Source organism: Microcebus murinus, chromosome 10, assembly GCF_040939455.1.
Source record: "Microcebus murinus isolate Inina chromosome 10, M.murinus_Inina_mat1.0, whole genome shotgun sequence".
Classification (NCBI taxonomy): domain Eukaryota; kingdom Metazoa; phylum Chordata; class Mammalia; order Primates; family Cheirogaleidae; genus Microcebus; species Microcebus murinus.
In genome coordinates, this window is record NC_134113.1 from 37342077 (window position 1) to 37367495 (window position 25419).

At 31.7% G+C, this 25419-nt stretch overlaps 1 protein-coding gene across 6 annotated transcripts in view; it reads left to right on the forward strand.

Annotated features, from left to right (window-relative positions):
* Positions 1–24408, forward strand: part of PPP1R12A (protein phosphatase 1 regulatory subunit 12A) — a 144651-nt gene extending 120243 nt beyond the window's left edge. For 4 of the 6 annotated variants that reach the window (XM_012750338.2, XM_012750341.3, XM_012750342.3 and 1 more), the window contains 8 exons: positions 179–300; positions 5001–5066; positions 10071–10087; positions 11213–11348; positions 13283–13387; positions 16445–16492; positions 19651–19701; positions 22212–24408. In XM_012750338.2, the coding sequence (XP_012605792.2) occupies positions 179–300; positions 5001–5066; positions 10071–10087; positions 11213–11348; positions 13283–13387; positions 16445–16492; positions 19651–19701; positions 22212–22298 (632 nt within the window). In that variant the 3' untranslated portion in view covers positions 22299–24408. Of the gene's footprint in view, positions 1–178; positions 301–5000; positions 5067–10070; positions 10088–11212; positions 11349–13282; positions 13388–16444; positions 16493–18901; positions 18933–19650; positions 19702–22211 lie in introns of all 6 variants that reach the window. The other 2 variants (XM_076007144.1, XM_076007143.1) reach the window with 2 other exon arrangements.
* Positions 24409–25419: the final 1011 nt, after the last annotated feature.

The window sequence follows — 25419 nt, forward strand, 5'->3', positions numbered from 1 at the left end:
AAATAGAAATACATGTTTAAATCAGGTGTATAGGAACACTGAGAAGGGGGGAAAATTCTGATTAGAGAAATTTAGAAGGTTTCACAAAATAATTTGACTTAGAATTGTTTATGCAGTTAACTTGTAAAATATTGTCAAGAGACGTTGCTATCATGTGTTTCATTGTACTTCTTAATAGAGGGAGAAAAAAGAGAAGAGGAAAAAGAAGGAGAAGATAAATCACAACCTAAATCAATCAGAGAACGGCGGCGACCAAGAGAGAAAAGAAGATCTACAGGAGTTTCATTTTGGACACAAGATGTGAGAACCTATTACAATATAACTACTTCATAGTATGCTTAATGTTCCCAAAAGTACATACTAATAATTTCTTATATGCCTCAGATTACATATTATTTAAATCATCACTATGTTTTCTAGTTGAGTTGTTAAAATAAGAAAAATTCTTTGTAAGGGTGGTAACTACTTAGATTTTTGGTACTACTTAAAAGCAGGAATTCTGACCAAATAAAATAATAATGGCCACAGCTCAAAGTACATATATTGATTATTTTATAATAGCTAAACTGCTCCTTTACTAAACTCCTTTATTTTAGAGATTTCCAAAAGATGTTTTACATTTAATTTCATGTTCACAAATATTATAGGGTCTACATAACAGAATTATTTCTAACTCAAAGGATGCTGGATAGAAGCAGTCCTTTACTTATCAAATTACAATTATCCTATAAGAAATGAGATTTTTACCCTGATTCCTAATTATGGACCTGACATTGCTATTCATATAAGAGAAAGAAGAACTGTAGGATATGACTGTTAATGTAAAATTCATACTCTTTCAATACAACATGTAACTATAGAAGAACAAATATGATTTGGCCCCCCTTTTTTTTTGATCCTCTTGTTTTTTTTCTAATTTTTAAAATAAACCTTTTATTGAAGTATGACATGCAGAAACATAATTCATGAATGTACCGTTTAATGAATTAGCACAATGGGAACATATCTGTGGAATCACCAGTCAGAATGATAAACAAAAATACAGCACTGTAGATGCTCTCAGATTCTCCCTCTTAATCCCTATCATTCTCATTTGCAAAACCAACCTGATTTCTAACACCATAGTTAACTGTTCTTGTTTCTGAAGAGCATATAAATAGAACTGTAGATTTCATAACTCAATATTATGTTTATGGGATATAGCTGTGTTGCAGTATATAGCAGTATACTTAGTTTGATTACTGTAAAAATATTTCTTTTAATCTCTACTTGTATCCATTCTTCTGTTGAGAGAACATGGATCATCTGTCTTCCTGTTAATCTGACCCTTACCTCACTGTATGTTCCTTTTTATCTCTAATAATGTTTTACCTTTAAAGTCTGGTTTTTTGGAATGCTTTTTTTTATTATTAATCTTCATATAATATATCTTTTCTCTACTTTTATTTTCAACTTATCTGTGTTTTTCTCATAAACAGTATATTTAGGTCAGCTTTTTTCTGAACAATTTTATCTTTTAATTGCAGTGTTTTATTTTCATTCTATTTAATTGCATGTACCACAAATAACATTGTGTCATATGCAGTTTAAAATATGTAAAATGCTAAAATATATGAAAACATTAGCACAAAATATGGGAAAATATTAAAAGAAATTATAGAGTTTTATTTTATTTTATTTTTTTTATATGTATGAAAAAGGTAGAGAAATTATAGAGTTTTAATATCCTCCTCACATTGTCCATGATTTGGACAAAGTACTCATGTATGTTAGACTTTGAATCAAGGGTGCATGTTGCTATAAAATGATAGTTCAAGGGAGAAGGAAAATAAAATAATACATAAATGACAAGAAAGGAGAAATAAAGGAAGAACAGATGAGGAAAATAGAAAAATAGATTCCTATTTTTATTTTAATGTTTAATATAGAAAAGTTCAAACATATACTGTACAGAATTAACAGAATAGTATAATGACCCCACCCCAAGTATCCCTGGTTTCAGCTAAATTCCCACAACTTCCCCAACTCCCATATTTATTTAGAAGAAAATCCTAGGCATAACATTTTTATCAACAAATGTTTTAGTGTGTATTCTAAGAGACAAGGACTCCCTCTTAAAAATTATTATAACTGTATATTTCTGAAGCAAGAATTGTTTGTGTCCTGTGTAAAAATATAATGAAAAATTAAAAAATTTTAAAAACTATATATTAAAGATATATTGTTAAATAAATTAACAATAAATCTTTACTGTCAATTATTCAGTCAGGTTTAATTTCTAGTTGATTGATACATGCCAAAAGTGGTTTGTGGTTGTAGCTTTATAGTTTACTTGTTTATTTGGGGAACATACATTATGATTCATTATTTCTTTAAAGCCTCCTTTAAAATTAGTAAGGTTCTCCCTCCCTCTCATTTTTTTTTCCTTAAAACTATTTTTGAAGGAATTGAGTTATCACATTCCTAAAGTATAGTTTAACACATTCCTCTGTTTTTTATATTTCTATAAATCAGTAGTTAGAGCTAGAGGATTGGTTAGATTCTGGTTCTGTAGGGCTGGTTTTATTTTGGGGGGGGGGTTGTTTCGTTTTGTTTTGAGACAAAGTCTTGCTCTGTTACCTGGGCTAAAGTGCAGTGGCATTAGCAGCCTCAAATTCCTGGGCTCAAGTGATCTGCCAGCCTCAGCCCAAGTAGCTGGGACTACAGGCATGTGTAACCACGCCCACCCAATTTTTCTATTTTTGTGTGGAGATGGGGTCTGCTATGTCTCTCAGGCTGGTCATAAACTCTCAGCCTCAGGCACTCTTCCTGCCTCAGTCTCCCAAAATGGTAGGATTACAGGCATGAGCCACCATGCCTGGCCTCAGTATTCTTTTGGCAGGATATTTTGTTCCTCCATCAGGAAGTACATAATGTCTGGTTGATTTGAATTTTGCAGTAACATTTTTTAATAGTAAAATCAAACCTCACAGTCTTAGCATCCTAACATTTAGTTATTATTATTATTATTTTTTTTTTTGAGACAGAGTCTCGCTTTGTTGTCCAGGCTAGAGTGAGTGCCGTGGCGTCAGCCTAGCTCACAGCAACCTCAAACTCCTGGGCTCGAGCAATCCTTCTGCCTCAGCCTCCCGAGTAGCTGGGACTACAGGCATGCGCCACCATGCCCGGCTAATTTTTTATATATATATCAGTTGGCCAATTAATTTCTTTCTATTTATAGTAGAGACGGGGTCTCGCTCTTGCTCAGGCTGGTTTTGAACTCCTGACCTTGAGCAATCCGCCCGCCTCGGCCTCCCAAGAGCTAGGATTACAGGCGTGAGCCACCGCGCCCGGCCTATTATTATTATTATTTAAAATCATCTTATCTTTTTTATAACTCATATGTGTTAGGAATCTCATAGGCAAAGCAATATTATTATTTAGTATTCGTTTTTCCTGAATCTTATTTAGACCAGTTCTTCCTTTAAAAGACCACTTTCTGGAGCCTTGCACTTGACCATCATTTTAAAGATTCTTCCTCAGATCTGTACTGACAATGCACATGTTTTTAATTTGAGCCAGCATTGAATAGATTTCTAATCAGCCATCAAAGCTCAGGTTTCCCTGTTCTTACATAGTCACATGTTCAGACCTGTAGCAAACAGTATATGAAAAGAACCAAGGCTCAGTGAAACAAAGGCAGTGTATGGTACTGCAATGAATAAAAACAATTAGTTCATGACATGCAATTAATAATAAATAATACAGCAGCAGCATTGATTTCTCCTGTTTACTTATTAACTTCATGTATCATTTTTGTTAACTACCAAAATGGTACCTTGCACAAAAATTATCTCTAATCCTTAGAATAATTCTCTAAAGTTTTATAGATAAGGTAATTTTGACTCAAAAAATTTTAAATAATTTGCCTTAAGTCACATAGCTGAAAATAACTATACTAAATATGAAACTAGGTTTATCTAGTTTAAAGGCTGTGGTATTTTTATAGGGCATCTTAGCCAGATAAGTTTGAATGCAAATTTCCCTTTAATCCATTAAGGCTTTTTTTTTTTTTTTTTTTGAGATTTTCAAAGCCTTCTAGTAGCATATTGCCATAGTTTGGGATTCTGAACTTTTAGCCTACTGAGACCTTGATTTTGTATTTGCTGTACTCTAACCTCCTAAGAAATTTCTAGATGAAGAAACTACCTAAACATAGTAGGGCTGTTGCAGAAATCTTGCCAAGCTTAGTGAATCTAGCTTTTCTTACTTAAAATAATGAATTTATTATTTTTTCTGCCTCATTATAGTTGAGTGGCTAAAAAGTACTTTTGTGTTTTTTTTTTGAGACAGAGTCTCACTCTGCCTGGGCTAGAGTGCTGTGGCATCAGCCTAGCTCACAGCAACTTCAAACTCCTGGGCTCAAGCAATTCTTCTGCCTCAGCCTCCCGAGTATCTGGGACTACAGGCATGCATCACCATGCCTGGCTAATTTTTTCTATATATGTTTAGTTGGCCAATTAATTTCTTTCTATTTTTAGTAGAGATGGGATCTCGCTGTTTCTCAGGCTGGTCTCAAACTCCTGAGCTCAAACAATCTGCCTGCCTCAGCCTCCCAGAGTTCTAGGATTACAGGTGTGAGCCACCATGCCCAGCCTAAAAAGTACTTTTATTGACTAGTAAAGTATGTGCAATATCATTATAATATAAAGTGGAATATCTTCCTCTCTCTCACATTAAGCCTCTAGCTTCCTAATCCCCAATACAAATGTGTTTCCTACATGTTAGATAGGTGGTCTTTCTTTACAGCATACACTAACCTACTTAGATTGTGCCAACAAAATGGGTATTCTCTAAATAGTGTAGAAAGACTCCCACTTAAAAATCAGGTTTTCTTTGATCCATTTCATGGTATATTTTTCTGAAGAGTCATTCTAAATTGGAAAAGCCCTAATGTTCTTAAATGTCAATTGTTTGAAATCTCTTTCCTTTCGTAAAATAAATTGGCAATCTATTTTTAGAGTGATGAAAATGAACAAGAACAACAATCAGATACAGAAGAGGGATCTAATAAGAAAGAAACTCAGGTAAATAGCATTACTTTTTGTGTTGTGAAATAATCATAATTTTAAGGATTATTTTTCAGTTGTGTTTAATTATGTTATTTATTCATACGAAACAGTTTTTGCATACTGTACCTATATTCTGGGGATACAATAGCAGTAGTGGCTGGGGATCAGGTTGGGAAGGACTGGAAAGGGGCACAAAGAATATTTTAGAGGTGATGGAAGTGTTCCAAATCTTGATTGTAGTGGTGGTTTTATGGATATACACAACTGTCAGAATTCATCAAATTGCACACTCTGAGTAGATGTAATTTATTGTATGTAATTTAACCTTCAGAATTGAAGAGAAAAAACAAAAAAGGGAATAGTATTCTGGACCAAAGGAAAATATCTAAAGAGTACTCAGAAGTAGTGGAACCAGAAGTAGGAGGCTCAGATTTTTTATTTCTGTATATGAAAAAGTTACATTCTATAGAAGATAGACCTCTTAAGCTTTCTTTACATATGTTTACAAAATGTAGAGTTTCCAAAGGACTTTTATATTCATAATCACAGCTAATCCTTCCAAAAATCTTCTGAAAAAGGCATCCCCCCACCACCACCACCGCCTACTGATGAAGGACCTCTTGCATAGCTAGCAAGATGTAAAAGTTTCCTCCCTCTTGTTTTTTTTTTTAACCCCCCCCCCCATATCCTGTCATTCGGCTGTGCAGAAAGCTAAAATAGTTTAAAGAGCTTTAATCACGTAGGGATAGAATTGTACATGAGTTAGTGCTAAACTCGGCACTGTCTATCCTGAAATAGCATGTTAATTTTACCTTTTTCATTTTGAATTGGGGCTTCTTCATAAAGCTGTCACATTTCCTTTTGATCAGCAAGGTGACTTACAGTAATATGAGGTAACCAGAAGGTGGTTACCTGTGTTAGATGACTATGAGCATTACTTTTAAGGCCAAGTTTGACTGTTTTGACCCAAAAGTTACTTTTATTTTATCTTTAGATGGCCAGATAGAGGTCTGTATTAGTTCTGAGGATAAATTATTTGCAGGGCGGAAGCTTTATTACTTAAAACACTGCCTATCAGTTGTCAGCACTTACCCAATTTACCTATTTCCCTTTGTTCTATCAACTCATCCATCATCTTCCTTTTCCAGTAGGACCCTATGAATTCCCATTGTTCAAGGAAAGACAGTGGACAGGTAAACAAGAGGGAGGAAATTAGTAAACCTTCTCCAGCTGACATTTCTCATGGCCTTATCACACAGACCCCACCTCCAACCAAGCTGGAGTGGGAGGGATATTTTCTAGCTTCCACAGTTGTCATTTTGAAACAATATATGTTATGTTTAAGTTTTACTGTTCAAATTATATAAGAAATAACATTAAGGTTAAGTAGAACATTGTTTCTAAGAAGAAAAGTTTTCTTCATTCCAAACAATTTGAATAGTTTTTGTTCATTTTAAAATAGAACATTGTATAGATCTTGCTTTATGCTAGCATTCTTTCAGTTATAAGTAACAGAAAACTTAAACTGTATTAAACAAAGAAAATTAATTGTACTCTGGTTATATTACACAATCCTCTATGTCAGCCTCATCCTCAGGCTGATTTACCTCATGGGAATGGGACTGCAGTTGGCTTAGGCCAGACAGAACCCACTACTAGGCTATTGCAGTCATTTTGCTACCAACATGGGTTACATACCATTTCACCTAAACCTAGTGACAGCTGTACCATGGGGAAAAGAAAGAATGGAGGTAGGATGCTAACCCACAATATCTTATACAGTAGACCACAAAAATGACCAAAAAGTGTGCTGCTCTATTTTGAAAACTAGTAGTTTTCTGTGAAAAGTGTGAGTGGCAAAATTCTTATGTGCATTTTCTGAAATAATGTAAAATGGGTTTGATAACAAAACTTCTATACAGTTTATAGAATCCAAGTTAAAAAACACATTGAAAAATGACTTTCTTTTATGTGTTTTTTTGTTTAAAAGTAAATTGTAAGACACTGAAAATTTCTTGAAAATTCTGAATTGCCTATGAAACTCAGGCAATGAAATTTTGAATCTCTATGAAATTCTGAATTGCCTATGAAATTGCCTATAAATTAAAAGAAAATTAAGATAAAATTTTATCATATAATTTGAATTACTTTATGATGTTATTATTCAGTATTTCTAAAAATAAGACTTCTGGTTTTTTGGTTATTTTTATTTGCTTTTTTTTTTTTTTTACTTTTTTTTATTTTGAGACAGAGTCTCTCTTTGTTGCCAGGGCTAGAGTGCCCTGGTGTCAGCCTAGCTCACAGCAACCTCAAACTTCTAGGCTGAAGCGACACTCCTGCCTCAGCCTCCCAAGTAGCTGGGACTACAGACACATAACACCATGCCTCGCTAATTTTTTTTCTATTTTTAGTAGAGACAGGGTCTTGCTCTTGCCCAGGTTGGTCTTGAACTCCTGACTGAAGCAATCCTCCTTCCTCAGCCTCTTAAAGTGCTAATAAGATTATAGGCGTGAGCCACTGCACTTGGCCTTGATTTGCTTTTAAGCTTCTGGATGGGTTTTATTAAGCTATTTCATTTAGCATGCAAAGAACATTAGTAATAAATCCAAAATTTAAATCAAGTATAACACCAAGGCAAGAAGCTATAAACAAAGATTAACAGATTCAATTATTAAAACATATAAAGCTGGAATGTGACAGTAAAGACACCCTAATTGAAGTTAGGAGACACATGTTTATGTAGTTTAAAAGTAAATAATCTTAACCCTCTTGTATAACATATGAAAGATTAATATTTGAGATTCAGTTAAAAATGGGCAGAATACATGAAATCTATAAACTTTACAAAAGAAGAAATACAAGTGGCCTGTAAGCTTGAAAATGCACTCAAACTCAATAACCAAAAACATAACAGTTAATAAAGTGAAATTGGCAAAAGTTAATGTTCATATTTGGCATGATAAATATTGAAATAGGCATTTTCTGACAAAGTTTTGGGACTATAGTAAGTTAATCCTTTTTGGAGATCAATTTAACAATCCAAATCAGAAGCCTTATGAAAATGTCCAGGCCTTTTAGCTTAGCACTTCCACTTTTATAAATTTATTTCCAAAGATATAGGTTAAGGATGTAAAGATAAATCTACACAATGTTCATAGCAGCATTGCTTGCAAAACAAAAAATTGAAAACACCCTAAATTTCTATTGGTATGGAATAGATTAAATAAAATACATGTGTGTAAATTGGTATGTTGTGCATTCATGTAGATATTATGTGACTAAATAAGATAACTTATCTAGGGAGTAAAGGGATGGAGAATTATAGAGGAACTTTGGATACGATTACATGAGCTTATAGTACTATAATGAGAAAAATTAAAAGGCTATTTTTACTTTGGAAAAACAGTTTTAAAATACAAGAAGCAAGGACATTATGCTAAGTAAAATAAGGCAGTCACAAAATGACAAGTACTATAGGATTCCACTTCTTCACATATTCAAAGGAGTGAAATTCATAGAAACTGAAAGTAGAATTGTGGTTGCCCCAGCTGAGTGTAGGGGGGAGGAAGGAAGTTGTTCAGTGTGTATAGTTTCGATTTTGCAAGATGAAAGAGTTCTAAGGACCTGTTGCACAACAGTGTGAATACAGTTAACAATACTGAACTCTGAACACTTAAAAATGGTCTAGATAGTAAATTTTACATTATGTGGTTTTTACAACAGTTTTTAAAAGTTTTTAAATAATCAATGATGATAACACCATGATTTATTTCTGTGACTGCTTGGAGTTTTTATTATTTAAAAAATTTAAATCAGTGAAAAGGTACAAACTGTAAGGTGAGATGTGATATTTTCTTTTTTTTTTTGATATAAAAGCATTTTTAAACTTTATTATTAATACTCAGGACATTGAGATGTGATATTTTCATCTGATATGAATACATTTTAGTTCATGAATGTTTTCCTGAATTTGAATCATATTTTGAAAATAGAAATTTATTCTTTAAAATGGTGAATTATAAAACCCAAGAATATGTCAATAAAATACTACATTACAGGAAATAAAAACAATACAGAGAACAAAGGCAAAATCTTTTTGCAAAAGAAATTTACACAGACTTTAGTAAAACATTTTTCCTCCAGAGTAGACTTTAAATAGTCATAAAGGAACCAGGTAATTTTACAGTGCATTCAAAGATAAATATAATGTGAAATTACAAATATTTCAATTTAGCAATTTAACAAACCATTTTTGAATAGTTACTTTACAGAAGTTTAAGAGATTCAGTGAGCATTTCAGTAGAAAGAGAAAAAGCTAAATTTGACCACCACCACAAAAAAAACTACTTTGGCCCCAAATAAAACTATTTTACCCTATTAATCATTTTGCCATTTAGATAAGGAGAGTTACTGGAACTTCAGTGTAGAATACCACTTGCTTGAGAAAATTAACTTAAATTTCCTATTACTTAATTTCTATACCTTGAAGGGATATATAGCTAGATTCCCAGAAAATGAATTTTAAACAAAACATGTTTATACTGTTATGTATAAAATACCTGTGCATTCATTTATTTGCCTCTCATATTCATCAAAAACAGAAAAATGAGTAAAATGGTTACATTGAGATGTTACATAATGAACTTGATATTTCTTGATGTATAAGTGTTACTTTCTCCTGAGTGAGTTTATAAGTAGAGGATATGTTTGTTTCTCAATTTTTTTCTTCTCATTAAGAAATAATATATGTGGTTTTTGTAGGAAGTCACAAAAATGTCCATAAATTGCCAAATATAGTTATATGATATTGTACATGTAAAAATATACAGTGACTTTTAGATCCTCCTTCTAAAAACAACTTCATTAAAGTTAAAGCATATACAGTGAATAGTTAAGTTAGTTTAATAGTGTGAAAACTCTATTGATGTTATAGTAAATTTACTTGATCAATCATAGGTTAATAGCTTAATGAAAGCATAAAAATTTAGTATGCCTGTTTTTCTTTTCATTTCTTTCTAGACGGATTCCATTTCAAGGTATGTTTTCCTTTTTTTTTTTTAACTGATTTTTTTCCTCATTTTTTATCTTTCCTAAAAATATGTTGCTAGATATTTGTACATTTTGTAAACTTACAGAATTATTTGGCTAATAAAAAAATCTATAGAAATTTAGATTACCTAATCATTGTTATTAGCTTTCTTTGTTAAATAAAGGCTTTACTTCTGCTTTAGTAGTCACAGTAGGTCACTAAGAAAATTGTTCCCAAATACTTACAACAGTGCTAACTTTTCTTAAGTTTTCCAATGTTTATTACTAAGTTACTTCAACATTAACTATCTCACTGTTAACATCAGGGACTGATGACACCCACCCTGGACTAGAATTTTATTTGTTTACGTATTCAGATTCTTCTCCCTTAGCTGTGTTTTTTAGATAAGAATGAACCAATGAAGACACTTCAGAAAGTGTCATCTAGCTCAAAATTGTTCATCTTTTCTGAGAACCTCTACTATATCCTTGATTGTAATCTCCATTCTGCCTCTCTTGCCCATATGATTGTTAACTGAAGCCTTGTAAGACTAAGAATAAATTTTTATATACTGATGATTCTATTGAATTGAAATGGAGAGGCAATTGGCATCTATCAGAAAAGGTAACCTGAATCCAGAATCAGATATAAGAGAATTCTCATTTACAAATAAGATACATTTTCCTGTTTAGTACAAACCCATTATCATTTTGGATATACTGTATTTCATTCAAATCTGTAACTAATTGTAAAACACCATTATGTTATTTACCACTAAAAAAAGGAAAGATGCTACCAATTAAACTATAATATGCCATCAGTTGGAAGCCATGTTCAGATTTCAAAATGTTAAAATGTGAAAAAAAATGCAATTTAAAATTATAATAGTTGATCGTGATGTGAAATAAGTTTGACTTTTAGGATGGAAATTTTGAATTTCTTCCTCATCAATGGAAGTAAATAGTATTAACAATAACTTTCCATTTATTATGTGTCACAAATATTTATTAGGTAACAGATGAGGGAGACTATTACTCTTTTGAACTATCAAGTTAATATATACTAGGATGTATGTTAACATAAGTTGTGAAATCCTAATAATAAAGATTTTGATTTAAATTTATCTATGAAGATATGAAACCACTTCCACATCAGCTAGTGATCGGTATGATTCCTTGCTGGGTCGCTCTGGATCATACAGTTACTTAGAAGAAAGAAAACCTTATGGTAGCAGGCTAGACAAGGAAGACTCAACTGACTTTAAAAAGGTACTTGGGTTATTTCGTTATATTTATTCAAAAAACAAATTAGTTAACTTTTATATTGAGATATTTATATTTGAATGTTATTTTTTTAAAAAAAACTAAATCATTTTCGGGTTTTGGCAAGTAATGGTAAGTAGAATAAAAATAGCTGTTTTTTTAGGGGAACAAAAAATTAGCAGGACTTTATTTCGAATTTAAATATCTCAAGTCATTACTGTGATTAAGCTGGAAAGGGGCATTCAATAAATGCAGTGTATGTGTGTGCTCATGCACACACTATTTTTTATCTATTTGTTGGTAAGAACCAGCAAAACAAAGAATTTGGCTTTTTTTAGGAGAATATAGTTTTTCCTAAGTAACTGAAAAATTGGAGTTAGTTCAAGTGTTATTAAGGATTAAGTATGGAAGTAATTAAGAAATAAATTCTGGAAACTCAACAATCTAGGATTCTGACTATCATGGTTCTTCATATTCTGAACTTGGAATAAACATGATGTAATTTGTTAGAGAAGGAAAAAAGCTTGTGGTATTTGTATATGTTTCCAAGTATCTAGCAGCTATTTGAATTATATACCGTCTTACAAGACAAGTCAGCAAGAGAAGGAAGTGGGTGGTGGTGGGGAAGGAGTCATTTTACATTATGAATAAAATCCATCATTTATTTAGTAAAGAACTGAATGCTAGACTTTGCTAAGTAGTGAGATTCTACTCATGGGCAAGTGGAGATAGAAGTATTATCCTGCTCTCCTGGGCATCTTACATGTAGTAGGAGAAACACATTATCATGTAATCATACTAATGAATATATAATAAAAAAAAAATTGAGACAATTACCATGAAGTAGAGAAACAATTTTATAAAAGTATATAACAAAATAAAGATGGAACAAAACCTATGGATTGATTTCCAAAGGAAATGAGCCTACAGCCAAGAACAGAAAGATGATTAAGAGTTAATTGGCAAAAATGGGAAAGAAAAGTGGTCCAGGTAAAGTAAACTGCAAGCACATAGACCTGTTGGTGGATGGATACATGATGCATTGGAGTAATTAAATTTTCATTAGAGTGGAGGGGATGGTTTTGTGAGGCAGCAGCTAGTTGTATAGTGAGGGACTACATGCCGTGTCTTACAGGCCATTTTAAGGATTCCCATATGCCAAGAACATTGGGAAGCCACTCAAGGGTTTTTAATTAGCAAGAAGGATGGAATGGTTGGCATATGGAAATTATGAGATTTTCAATTTGTTCCTATTTATAAAACAGATTAGAGGGAGATCAGGGGAAACAATTATTATATTAAAATAGTCTAGATAAGAGATGGTTGTAGCAAAAAATTATAATGGAAGTAGTAGAGATAGAAGGAAAAGAAGCAGTAGGAGTACATTGAAGTGTTAAGAAAGACGAAAGAATTATCAGAAAAGGAGAAGGTCTCGGATTTTATCATGGATTTGAAATATTTCAAGAAATATGTCACTAGCCTTTTAATTTTACTATATGCAATAGAAATATAATGATAAATGTAACTGATACTCCATCTAATTTTTGGGAATTCAAGAGGGAACAGTGGACAGAAAAGCTCACAGATTCCAAAGAAAGATCACACTAACTCCTTAGCTCCCACTGTTGCTGTACAGATATGGTACACTTTATCAGATAACTGAATCTTTTTTTTTAAGAGAGTCTGAAAAGTCTGGTTTTTCTGAAAAGTCTTATATTTTAAATGCTGGAACTAATGTTAAAAGTTTATATGGGACAAACATACCTGCATAACCAACAGTCTCTACCTTGCAATCATAAAGCATTAAAACATATTTTTAATATACCCTTTATAGCTCATGTGCTTCATTTTCATTAGTCTTTGCTTTAATATTGCAGAGAAATCTTAAAATTTTTAGAAGAGCAGAAAAGTAATTTGTATTTCTACTCTGATTTTTATAGCTTTATGAACAAATTCTAGCTGAAAATGAAAAGCTGAAGGCACAGCTACATGATACAAATATGGAACTAACAGATCTTAAATTGCAATTGGAAAAGGCCACCCAGGTTTGTACCTTTTTCTCTTGGTTACTCTCAAGGTAATAGTTATGATTTACTGTATCTAAAAAATGGCATTGAAATTTTCTCTAATTTTCTCTAAACAGAAGTTTGGTATTAATAATGCTTATTAGTAAAAAGGAATCAAGATAATGCTGTTTACTGATTATTTACTTTTTTCTGGAATAAATTAAAAATAATAGAAGGATTTTATTCAATAGGCTTCACGGTAAACTGGTACATTATCATCCTTTAGGTTTCATTAGTAGCTTAGTATGAGCTTTAGTAGCTTAGTATGAGCCTCCATACATAAAAGTATCGTGAGTTCACTGAATGTAGCTTCAGCTCTAGGGGTTTGATTGTAATGTGTTCTAAGTAAAGTTGTCCACCACTGCTCCCTACTATAGAGTTCTGTTGTTATGGTGACTCAGCTAATCTGTGTCTCTACCACTTACTGCTTTTTTTATTGTTTCTCTGCTTTTCTGCCTACCTTATTGTCAACTAGTTCTTCCTGTACATCTCTCAGTCAAAATCTGCAAGAGGGGGGAATTGATAGAATTAGCCAGTTGCTATCCAGTGTGGAGCAGCCTGTTAATGTTCATGGTCTTGTTAGTGACCCTTTTGTAGGTCACTGGACAACCTACATAACACTGCCTGTGGGTTAGCTACCAATTCTGATCCTTCTCCTATGGCAAGAGAAACAAGTCACTGGATTAAAAAGTAAGATAGCTTCTGCCTTACCAGTCACTCTTGAGTATCACATCCGGTATACTGACTTAATATGAGAAGGATGATTAATAAAGGAAAAACTGATAAACATTAAACTTTTTTTGTTCAACTTTAGGGTATTTATCCTGATTATTTAAGTCTATGAATTTGTCCACCTGATTTTTTTTTTTTAAGCATTGATTGCTTTCGTAACTATTTGTGAATATACAAAGCAATGGCAGTTTTAATAATTGCATGGAATTTTTCTAAGAGAACTATCATCTGTTTAATCTTGAAGTTTAGGTCTGTTTGATCGTATTTAGCCAAGAGACCCTGGAATCCTTGAATCCTGCCTTAGCCCAGGCACCCTTCCTATATAATCTCCAAGGGAGGGAATAGGCCCATTTACCAGAAATCACTTTGCTGCATACCTCATTGCCAAATGACCACCACATTTACTAATTGTGATTTTAAAACCTTTAACTGGAATGTTTAACCAAAAATATTAACTAGGTAAAAATATCTAAACTGATGTCGATTTTTTAAATCTGTGAAATTGACAAATCATAAAATTGCTAAAATGTTCCCATATTAAAAAAATCCCCAATAAAATGCTATTTTTCTATCTAAAGTTTTGTTAATTTGTGTGTGATAGCATTGCTCTGGCTATTTTTGATTTTTTTAAAAGTACTTTTGAATGTCATTTAAAAGTTTTTCAGTCTTCTAAGAGTTTTTATGATTCATTTGTAGAAGAGGCATATCAGCCTTTATTTTCTATTTCTAGCAATTAAAATAAATATTCAAACTCAAAACCATCAAAAAGAAGCCAGAATTAGCTGAACAGTTTTGTTCATACTTGGGTTTTTTTTTTCCTCCTTAAAAGAGCAAAGTCCTGTTCATATTTGAAATTCTGAATTGAATTTCTCACAAGAAGCAATTGGGACATAACAACTTTTATTTTTCCAGAAAGAGTAAGCCCAAACCATAATGCCATTTAAAATAACAGAGAAAAAAAGTAAAGATATCTGGCCATGGTTAGTTCTTTAAATTTTATATACCATATCCATAAAGAAGAAATTGTGAAAGAAGGATCAAAAAGTAACATGGTTACAAATTGTAAATATACTAAAGCATAAATGCTGAAAGGGTTGGCAAAATATAAAGAAATAAAGTTATCCAATTGAACAGTGAAATGGTGCTTAATCAATAATGAAGTTATGTTTTTAAATTATGTTTTGTGGTTATTAGCCACAAAACATTCTTGTTAAAGTTGTCAACAACCATTTTTAGTAAATTGGTAAAATTGGCTTTTGAAGCATGAGCCATTTATTTGATAAATTCGTTTTCAGCAAATTGACCAGAAATCCCAAGGAGATGTTTGTACAAAGGTCAGTGTAAATAGGATCTAAGGTACCACTTTTTTTAACTGGGCCTATATGCTCAGTATCCAGATACCGAGCTCTCTTGTATAGGGTGCAACATGTGACTTAAAACTCAAGGGATCTTTCCATCCCCCCTAAAGCTAAACTTAGAACTGAAGATTTTATCAGCTTTGAGCTGGTCACATAGTACATGAAGGGGGAAAAAATGAGAAACCCAAGCACACCAGGAGAAGAAAGCTGTATAGCTGGAATTTCTTGTAAGGGAAAGTGAGTATGAACCTTCTTACCGATTCTGGAGCATGGATGATTAGAAAAGAAAACTCTAGAGAGTGAGCCAAGACTAAGATAGCTGTGAGAGAGGACAAAAAGGCTAATTTACTGGTCTGGCTACGGGGATACAAAATCGCTCAACTGGTAAGAAACACATTTCAATCAAGGTCCTGTAATCTGACCATTCAGATTAGCTGCTTCTAGTGGTGCAGGAAAGGAGGAGAGCAGTTGAGCATCAGAGGGAAAGCTAAGACTTTTTTTTGTTCTATAGTACTTAACTCACCCTCACCCCTAAATAAACTTTGAAAATTCCTGAAAATTTGAAAAATGATAATAGACCGTAAAATGAGAGCTATAGAGACCGTTCTATTTCTAAACATTCCTTTTACTCTTTATTTCAGTACAAATTCTATTTTTTTCTTTACACACACCTGCGTTACACTCCACCTGAGTATTATGATTTCTTTTAACACCTATTAAAGGAGTTACTGTGGGTCCCTCCCCCATCTTTATTGCATTTACAAATACAAAACATTTCTTTTAAAACCTATTAAAGGAGTTACTATGGTCCCTCCCCCATCTTTATTGCATTTACAAATACAAAACATTTGTATTGCAATTATAAATACAAACACATACAAAGGAAGAAAAATTAAAATCATTGATAATTGATAATCTCTTTTTATAATTTCTTATTTTGTTGCAGAGACAAGAAAGATTTGCTGATAGGTCACTATTGGAAATGGAAAAAAGGGTAAGTTTCCATCTTACTGGATAAGTAATTATTTTCTACCTTTATTGTTTTATGTAAGCAATGGTAGATTTTTTTTTTCATTTTGTTTTTATGGATGGTAGTTTTAATTAGCTTAAGTTAATATTTATTAACTTAATGAAAGTGTTTTATGGCTTAGTTTCTTTGTAAATTTCATACCTATGTATGAAATAGCCTTGTTAAAATTTAATATACTACATTAGTCTTTTAATGAATTGAAAAAACTATCTTGTCTTGATTCTGAAATGTACTATACACATTATGATAATGAATCTGATATTTTTGAAATGCCCCTTATCTGTCTTTGATTTTCTGTACTGAAAACATTTAAACCATACATACATTTATTTTAATTTTTTGGAAAATTAAAATAATTACATTCTTTAAATAAAGTTTTTAAGTCTGGGAGCATCACATTTTCAAATTCTTTTTAAGGTTAGTTTAATAATATTTTAATTTTGAGTTTAAACATTTAACTGATGTGTGATATTTTAAACAAAAATTGATTACAAGAACATCCTTATAACATTTTATGTCTTTCTGCAATTTTTTATTGGTTGTGATATATTTACTTATACACATTATTGCTCAAGGGCAGGGGTCCTCAGACTTTTTAAACAGTGGGCCAGTTCACTGTCCCTCAGACCATTGGAGGGCCGGATTATAGTTTAAAAAAAACTATGAACAAATTCCTATGCACACCCGCACATATCTTATTTTGAAGTAAAAAAACAAATGGGTAAAAACACCCGCATGTAACCCGCAGGCTGTAGTTTAAGGATGCCTGCTCAAGGGTCTGGAAATAACTCTACAAGTTTTGGTCTGGGCAGTTTTAAAAAATGTATAAATGATCCAAAAGTTGAAGTGCTCAAAAGTGTTTATAGTGCAGCTGAACAGTGGCTAAACCTGCGAGTTTCAACTAGAGAATAACTTACATCCTGGTAGTTATGTCTCTAGGTTAAAGAGTAAATAATCAGGAGCTATTGGTATAAAAACATTTTTCTTTCATTCCATTTTTAAAATAACCAACTTACCCTTTTCACCAAAAAAAAAAAATGAAATGGTAAAAAACCAGAATATTAAAGTAAACAAATACGTTCTATTAATACCTGTTTCATTTACTAAATTGTACCTTGCAATAGCTATCATTTTATTATGATTTCAGCAAGTTTTAAAAATTAGTGCTCTGAGCCATTTTTTAAAAACTGATACAACTAATGCTAAAAATATAGTCACTTAGACATTTATTTAAACATTTATTTAATGTTGATTATTATATCCTGTTACAGCATATAACTTACTGAATTTTATCTCTAAGATACACAGAAATAATACAATCAGTTTTCTTATATTAATCTTTGAGATGAAAGACATGGATAGCAAACTACTTGATGAAAATATTCTTTATTTTTAAGACAGTTACAATTTTTGAGAGATATTTAATTTTTCTTATGAAAGTAATATATGTTTAATACAAAAACATACAAAAGAAAAAAAGTCAACATCATTGATAATCTATCATGCAGAGATAACTGATATTTTGGTACCTATTCTTTTTTCCCTAGGCTTATATACACAGAAAACACACACGTTCATTTTCTGACATTCTCGTCTCACCTCCTTTTTCTTGTCAAATGCTGTCAAATGTTTGTCAAATGCTGATAAATTACAAGTAGTTAATTCACTCTCAATTTCCTAGACATCAGTAATCATAGTATTAATAATAATAGTAATAATAACTGCTAACATTTATTCAACATTTTCTATATATCAGGCAGGCACTAAACGAAGCACTTGATGTGCATTTTTCCTAACTATGTTTTTTAGTGTTCATATGTTTATCAAACATAAGAAATTGCCTGCAATTTTATAATTGTCTGTAATTTTATAATTGTCAGTTACATTGACCCACTAGGATCAGGAAATTGGGTATAGTATTCTAGTCTTGCTTTATCACTAGTCCAAATCTAATAAAATTGAGGCTCATAAGGAAATTACCTCTTAGTCAGAAGAAATATTCTATTTCTGGTATTTCAAAAGTGGTGAGGATCAATATATGCTATTATTATATATGCTGGTATTTTGAGAAGTGCAGTGGTTTATATGAATTCATCATGGCTGTATTATTAACTAAGAGAAAGGTCTACATATATAGAAAATAACATTTTTGTCTATGTAATAATGTTTAAGCATGCGAATATTAGAATAACGTACTTATAAGACTATGAAAAGGATTCTATTTTTTATAATTATATATCCTAAGAACATTAACATTCATAAGTAAATGTACTACTTTACTAAATATGAACATTTATTATTAATCTGGGAAAGAATGTCTTGGAAATAGTTTCACTATGATTAAACTAAATTTAAATGATTTGTATCTGAAAGGTGACCGGCAAGAGTCAGTATCTTCTGGGCGGTATGACCTAACCAGTTTTACAGCTCATCAATTATTGCTGCTTGCTTTTTGCATAACACATAGAATGCTAATCTTTAAGGGAGAATAAAACAGTACACTGCAATAATGTATTGTGTGTTGGCTTTGCCTGTCACTCTTTGAAAGGATTTTAAAATAAATGCTGCAATTGCTTCTCCATCAGATTCACCGCATTAATGCTACACACGGTATCAACCTAAATACAAAGCTATAAAGTCAGTTGGATAAATAATGGCTAGTAAACATTGTGGGTGGAGGAAATGAGCTTCTCTTATATCCTTTTGAAACTGTAAAGTACACATATTTTAGGCATGTTTGCTTCTTTTCTGCTTCTATCACTGTAGTATAATTGCATCTTTGTGTGAGTTTTTTTTCTATACAATCCTCAGTCTTGAATATTGGTTTATTCTATCTCTGCGTTTTTTGTGAACTAAAAAATTGTTTGAACATGTTATATAGCATCTTACCAGAAAATCAGAGCTTTAAAGAAAGAGCTTATAAAAAGTAATAAAAGTAAAGATCTTCAGATTTATTTCTGTCAAATTTTGGAAAGCTCTTTACACATCACTGGCATCACATCTTTTCCACACTGCTCCTGATTTGATCTTTGATTCTAAAGTATCACTCTTTGACAGTATAGAAGAAAACTTTAAGAATATAATAATTATATAATTAATATTGGTACCTTAAATTGATCTAGGAACGAAGAGCTCTAGAAAGAAGAATATCTGAAATGGAAGAAGAGCTCAAAGTAAGTGGATCATGTTATTTATGAGAGATATTGCTGATACTATTATGGATACTGTTTACATTAATTGTTCTCAAAAGCTAATTACCCAATTTGTGAGCTATTTATAGCTGGTGTTTCTCTTTCTTCCTAAATCCAGGTTTTAGTGAGCTCAAAGAGGATTTAAAACCCAAATCGTTTTGATAATCAATTTGTATAGCACTTTTGATATGCAGGTATAGAAAAGATTAGACAATAACAGCTATAAGATGGAGGATTTGTTATTCATCACGTTTCTGTTTACTCCTTCCTGTGTTTCTTGGAGAGTATATGGTAGAGGGGAATAATATAAGCTATTAATAAAATGTTCTTCTTTGAAGATAAAGGGCATTAGAGGAATGAACAGGCAGAGCTATATTCTTATCAAACTACATTACCTATGGAAATAATCATCTGTTTGAATGCCTTTGCAGGGGAAAAAATAGCATAGTTAATTGATTACTTTTTATCACATTGTCTTCATGAAGTCTCTTTACCACAGTATGAATTGATGAACTAACACATGGGAAATTATGCCCATTGAATTAGAAGTTAAAGATTTAGATGTTTTATTAATTTGGTTTATTATTAGAACATTATTTAATGGCTTTGAAGATTGGAGACAAATCTTCTGGGTTTTATTTGCTTTATATATTGTTTAGTTTGAAATGGAATTTAAGAAATACATTGTTTACCTTTCTGAATCTCTTGGAGTATTCTTTTAAGATTTAATATTTTTTTTATATTTATTATCTGTGATTCTTTATATTTGTACCAGACTGTCTTCCATTTTCTTATTTTTTATTCTTATTTCTTTATGTTCTGATTCCTGCAGAACCTGCACCAAATAAAGCAAATTCAAACTCTGAGGGAGTTAAATGAGCGACTGCTGACTGAGAATAGGGCCTTGACAAGAGTGGTAGCCAAGCGCTCAGGGTTCTGTAGGCAACTGCAGTCTGTGAACCTATAATTTTTAGTTTCATCATATCTTCTTGGTAGAGCCAGGCAGGTGTTTTTGTATTAGTAAGTGTGTTTTTGTTTTAGTAAGAGCTCACTTTTTACAAATTAATGCCATTGTGTCTGGAGCTTATCATATAACTGTTTAATTCTGCATGGCTTCTTAGAATGTTAGAAAGTGTCACTAATTGTATATTATAACTGATGAACTACACTATAAGTAGGGAATGATTTAGGAATTTAAAGGCTTGTCTATAGTTTTGTAAAGCTTGTGCACATTTCTGGCTCTACAAATATTTTAGGGCTTAAAATATGGCTATTATGTATAGTTCTTTACTAGAAAGAAAATAGAAAAGAAACAGTGTAACATATATTTTACATATAATATATTTTGAAGCTGAAGATTAAGCATGCATTATCTGTTTTTCAAAATACTGTCATTAGCAATCAGGACCATCTTAGGTTATATTCATTTAGTTCTCTATTACAGATATCCAAATGAGTAAACTTCAGATTACTATATGTTATATGTAAACATTTTGGACACAGATAAGAATTGATTGGCTCCACATAAAATTAAACTCTTCCTAAAGATTTTGCTTAAGGTAGTTTTGCAAGTAGAAGTTTTACTTTTATCTAATTAGATAATCTAGTACATTTTTAAAACTGAGGAAAAAGGACTAAATATTTTGGGAACTATAAAGACCAAAATATAAGGTAGTTCATTTCCTAGTGAACCTGGCAGAGACATACAATTTTAATCATTCTTATTAAAAAATTCAGTTAGCTTGTAGTATTTTCACCCCCTCCATCAATTTGTCTGTAAAACAACAGAAAATTGAGTTGCATTTTTTTTGAAGATATGAGTGTGTGTTTTTTTCTGTTTGCTTCAAAATACTGGTTATTTTGTTAATGCTTGGATCATAGATGCAGATTTACTCCTTTAGCTTAAAAATTATTTTATGGTATTCTAATCTAAGAATAGTAATAGTAATAATTGTTTTGTTACCATTTAATACATATCTGTTTTGAATTAGGCATTGTCTTAGGTACTTAGACTTAGGTACTATAGGTGAATAAGGAATTTAAATAATTTAGAACAAGCCTAATCCCTCAAAACTTTCCTAGATGGGTTGATTTCTTGAGGAACAATAGTATTATGGTTATAGGTGTGACAGATAGAAAGCAAAAGGTTTAGGTGCTGACAGGAACTGTTAAAGGAACTCCCTTAGCCTATCCTAACAAAAACAGGCTTCATTATCTTGGCTGCTCTAATCTGGTGTGCTTGTGAGTCATAAAATCAAGTGATTTAGTACATTTCAATGGATAACTTTGAGAGAATAAACCTTTCATTCTATCATTTATTAAACTAATTAGTTTCACAAATCTGGGTGGGTTTTTTCCTTCTTCCTGATACATCTTTTAGACACTAGACAAAGTTTGATCATGTGTTTTGTGGTGAAAATATAACATTTATTAAGAATAATGTTTTATTTTTTTATTAAAGTAAAACCCTTTCTTCTCTTTTTCTCTCATAGATGTTACCAGACCTAAAAGCAGACAACCAGAGGCTAAAAGATGAAAATGGGGCCTTGATCAGAGTTATAAGCAAACTTTCCAAATAAAAAAAAAAGCAGCAAGTAATGGAATTGCACATATTAGTAACCCAGTGGACCATAATTGGCAGTCACTGGAAGCCTGGGAAGAATCCTTGGAGACTGTCATTTTTGAATATCCTGCCAAATGCCCTCTTATCTAGAATTTTTGTTTCATTTTGTTTAATTTTCCGGGGGGTTTTTGTTGGTTTTTTTTTTTTTTTTTTTTTTTTTTTTTTTATCAAGACCATTGTTTCATGTTAATGCAGCTGCTGAGAAGATTTTTTTTTTAATGACTGAGAAAACTTGTTTACAGCTCCAGCATATAAGGAAAGTGTTCAAGGCCAGATATGCCTCAGATATTTAACCAGTACGCCTTAGTTGTACATAAATACTTTGTGTCAACAAAAACTTTCAGCGTTCACAGAAGACAGTTATTCAACATTTTTTGATGTGCCACAGTTTCCAGTTTTTTGATATTTAATTTTCTTGGCTTTATGTCTAAGTTTGGGTTTGTATTTTTTCCTTCTAACTCTTCATGTGGCAGAGTCTTCTATGTTTTCACAGCTTTTTCATTTACAGAAAAGAACACTTGCTCTTCTGCGATTATTGTCATGTATTAGGCTAATGCCATGTTGTCTCCCACCCAGAACTGAATTGCTTGGTGGAACATTTGCTTTCACTGTTTGTGCAATATGCATTTATTTCTTATATGAATGCTTTAAAGTCATTTGAGATTAGATCTTTTAAATCCTATTTCCTGCCTTCATTGGTCACTTTTTTGTTTTTGTTTTTTTACTATTGTAGTATAAGATGTTAGATTCTGTAATCTTCACATTCATTTTAGCAGGTACTGAGTGATGCTGTATATACAAATAAGTGTATCGTTTTGATTTTAGACCACCATAATGGCATGCTTGACTATTTTCTTATTTCAAATGTCTGTTAATGCAAAGTAGGCTACTCCATGATAGTGTTAAAAACAAAATTTGCTAACAATGTGATGTAAAGACTTTAAAAGTTACACATTATGTGGAGCCCTATCTTTACAAAAGTTTTCTACTGTAAAGTGCTTTTACTTTTATTTTCAGTTTTCATTTGATAGTATTTAACCATAATTAAAGTTGCATAAGGTAATTGCTTCACATTTCACATACCTATATTTATCAGAGTGCTGTCTAAAACTGTTGTGCTAGCCAAAGTGCTATGAAATCATTTGCAGACTTAACCCATGAGTTAATGTTAAATGCACTGTTATTGCCATGTGAAGAGGCATCGACTTTGATACCACCATCATGTTCAGACCATTTTATACATTTCAGTGGCCTTTTTTTAAGGGAAAAAAAAAAGCAAAACCAAGTATAGTGAAGATGGCTTTTATTTGGACAAATAGCTTTTATATTTTCATTAAACCATGCAAAAAATATTACATCTTTCTGGCACATAACTGTCTCCTTAACCACTGAACAGTTCAGCCATTTGAATAAATTATACATTGTAAAGCTTATAGTAGCTGATTGTATTATTGATTGTATTGTATACTATATTAAATGTGAATTTGTATCCCTTCATTTTAAAAGGTCATTGTGTTCTACTGCCTATTTTAGATTACTTTGGGGTTGGGGAAGGGTGTTTTGGTAAGTAGGATTTTCAGTCCTCTCTCTCTTGATTGGTTTTATGAAGATATAAGGTTATGCTCTTACTACCAAGCTCAGGATTCTTGATTTTAAAGGTACAAGGATAGTTGTGGGAATTTTATTTTTGGTTATATTTGAACTGTATGAATGGTGGGTCTGAATATTGAGAATTTCCATGGTCTTATGTGGAAGTAAAATATACAGATAATTGATCAGTTTGAGTGACTGCAACGTGTTCTGGTTGCACAACAGTTAGGCATGCTATGGTTTATATTTGTGAAGTTTGGATGCCTGTGAAGAATGATTAAATACATGTTTCTAATATTTTAGTGTTTTGTATTTAGGTTATTTATTCTTTGTATCTAAAACTGAACAGCTACTGTGCTATATTGATTTTATTGGTAGTATTGAGCAGACCTTGTTTCTGCATGAAACTAGTTGCAAAACCCACTATTTTGGAAATAAAAATGTATTTTGACATATACAAATAAAATGAATAAAATTATTTTAAATGTGTGAACTTTTAATGAAGACATTTTAAATTTTGTTCTGAAATATTTAAATTCTGCATGGGTATTTTTTCACTAATTGCTTTCCTTGGATACCAATTTGAATAATTTTTGAAATTGTAATATTGTGATAATTTGCACAGCATTGTACCTGCACATCTGTAAACGCAATCTTAATTGCCATATTTATGCAATCTGTGTACCAATTTGGACAAATGTTTATATATTTTACATAAAGCTGTCTGTATGCAGAATCTGAGAACTAGTTTTTTATAAGTGGGTAAAAATAACAGTGAGTTTCCAGATAGTTGCTTTGTAGTACAAGATTTTGTTACCATAAATATTTGGTGGCTTTTTAAAATTAGACCTCTGCTTTTTCTTAGCTGCAAGTATAGGCTTAGTAAAACGTATAAAGATAATATTCCATTGAAATGTAAAATTTACTTTAATTTTAAGTCATTCTTCAACTTAGAATTTGTCCAAGAGTAAACCTACTAACACATTTGTAACTAATTAAGAGTTACTTTTGATTTCAGAGCTTTGGTAGAAAGCTTGTAGTAAGCCTAAATTAATACAACAAAGATTGAATTCTATTTTTTCTATTTACAGCACTTCACCTGTTCATGCTCACAGAATGATAGGTATTACTGTTATTTGTCCTCCATTTTAAAAGCATTTCACGTGCAAATACTTGAAAGCCAAATGCAAAGCAGCTATAGTGCTATCTTATAAAAGAAAAAAGTGAAGTAGATATTTGCTGATTCATTAGGCTAACTTTATTCTTTTGCTTAAACGTTTATGACCACTTAGTCCTTCTTGGTTTATTTGAGACTCCCAGCGCCAACACTCATTGAGTCTATTGCAAGAAGAAAATATCCAGAGGGCCAAATACTCTCCAAACTAGAACTATGTATTCCCCATAGGACATAATAACATTGTAGATTGTCCCTCAATTTGTCATTATAAAAAGAATACAGAGCAAACCCCACTAACAATTATTAACTA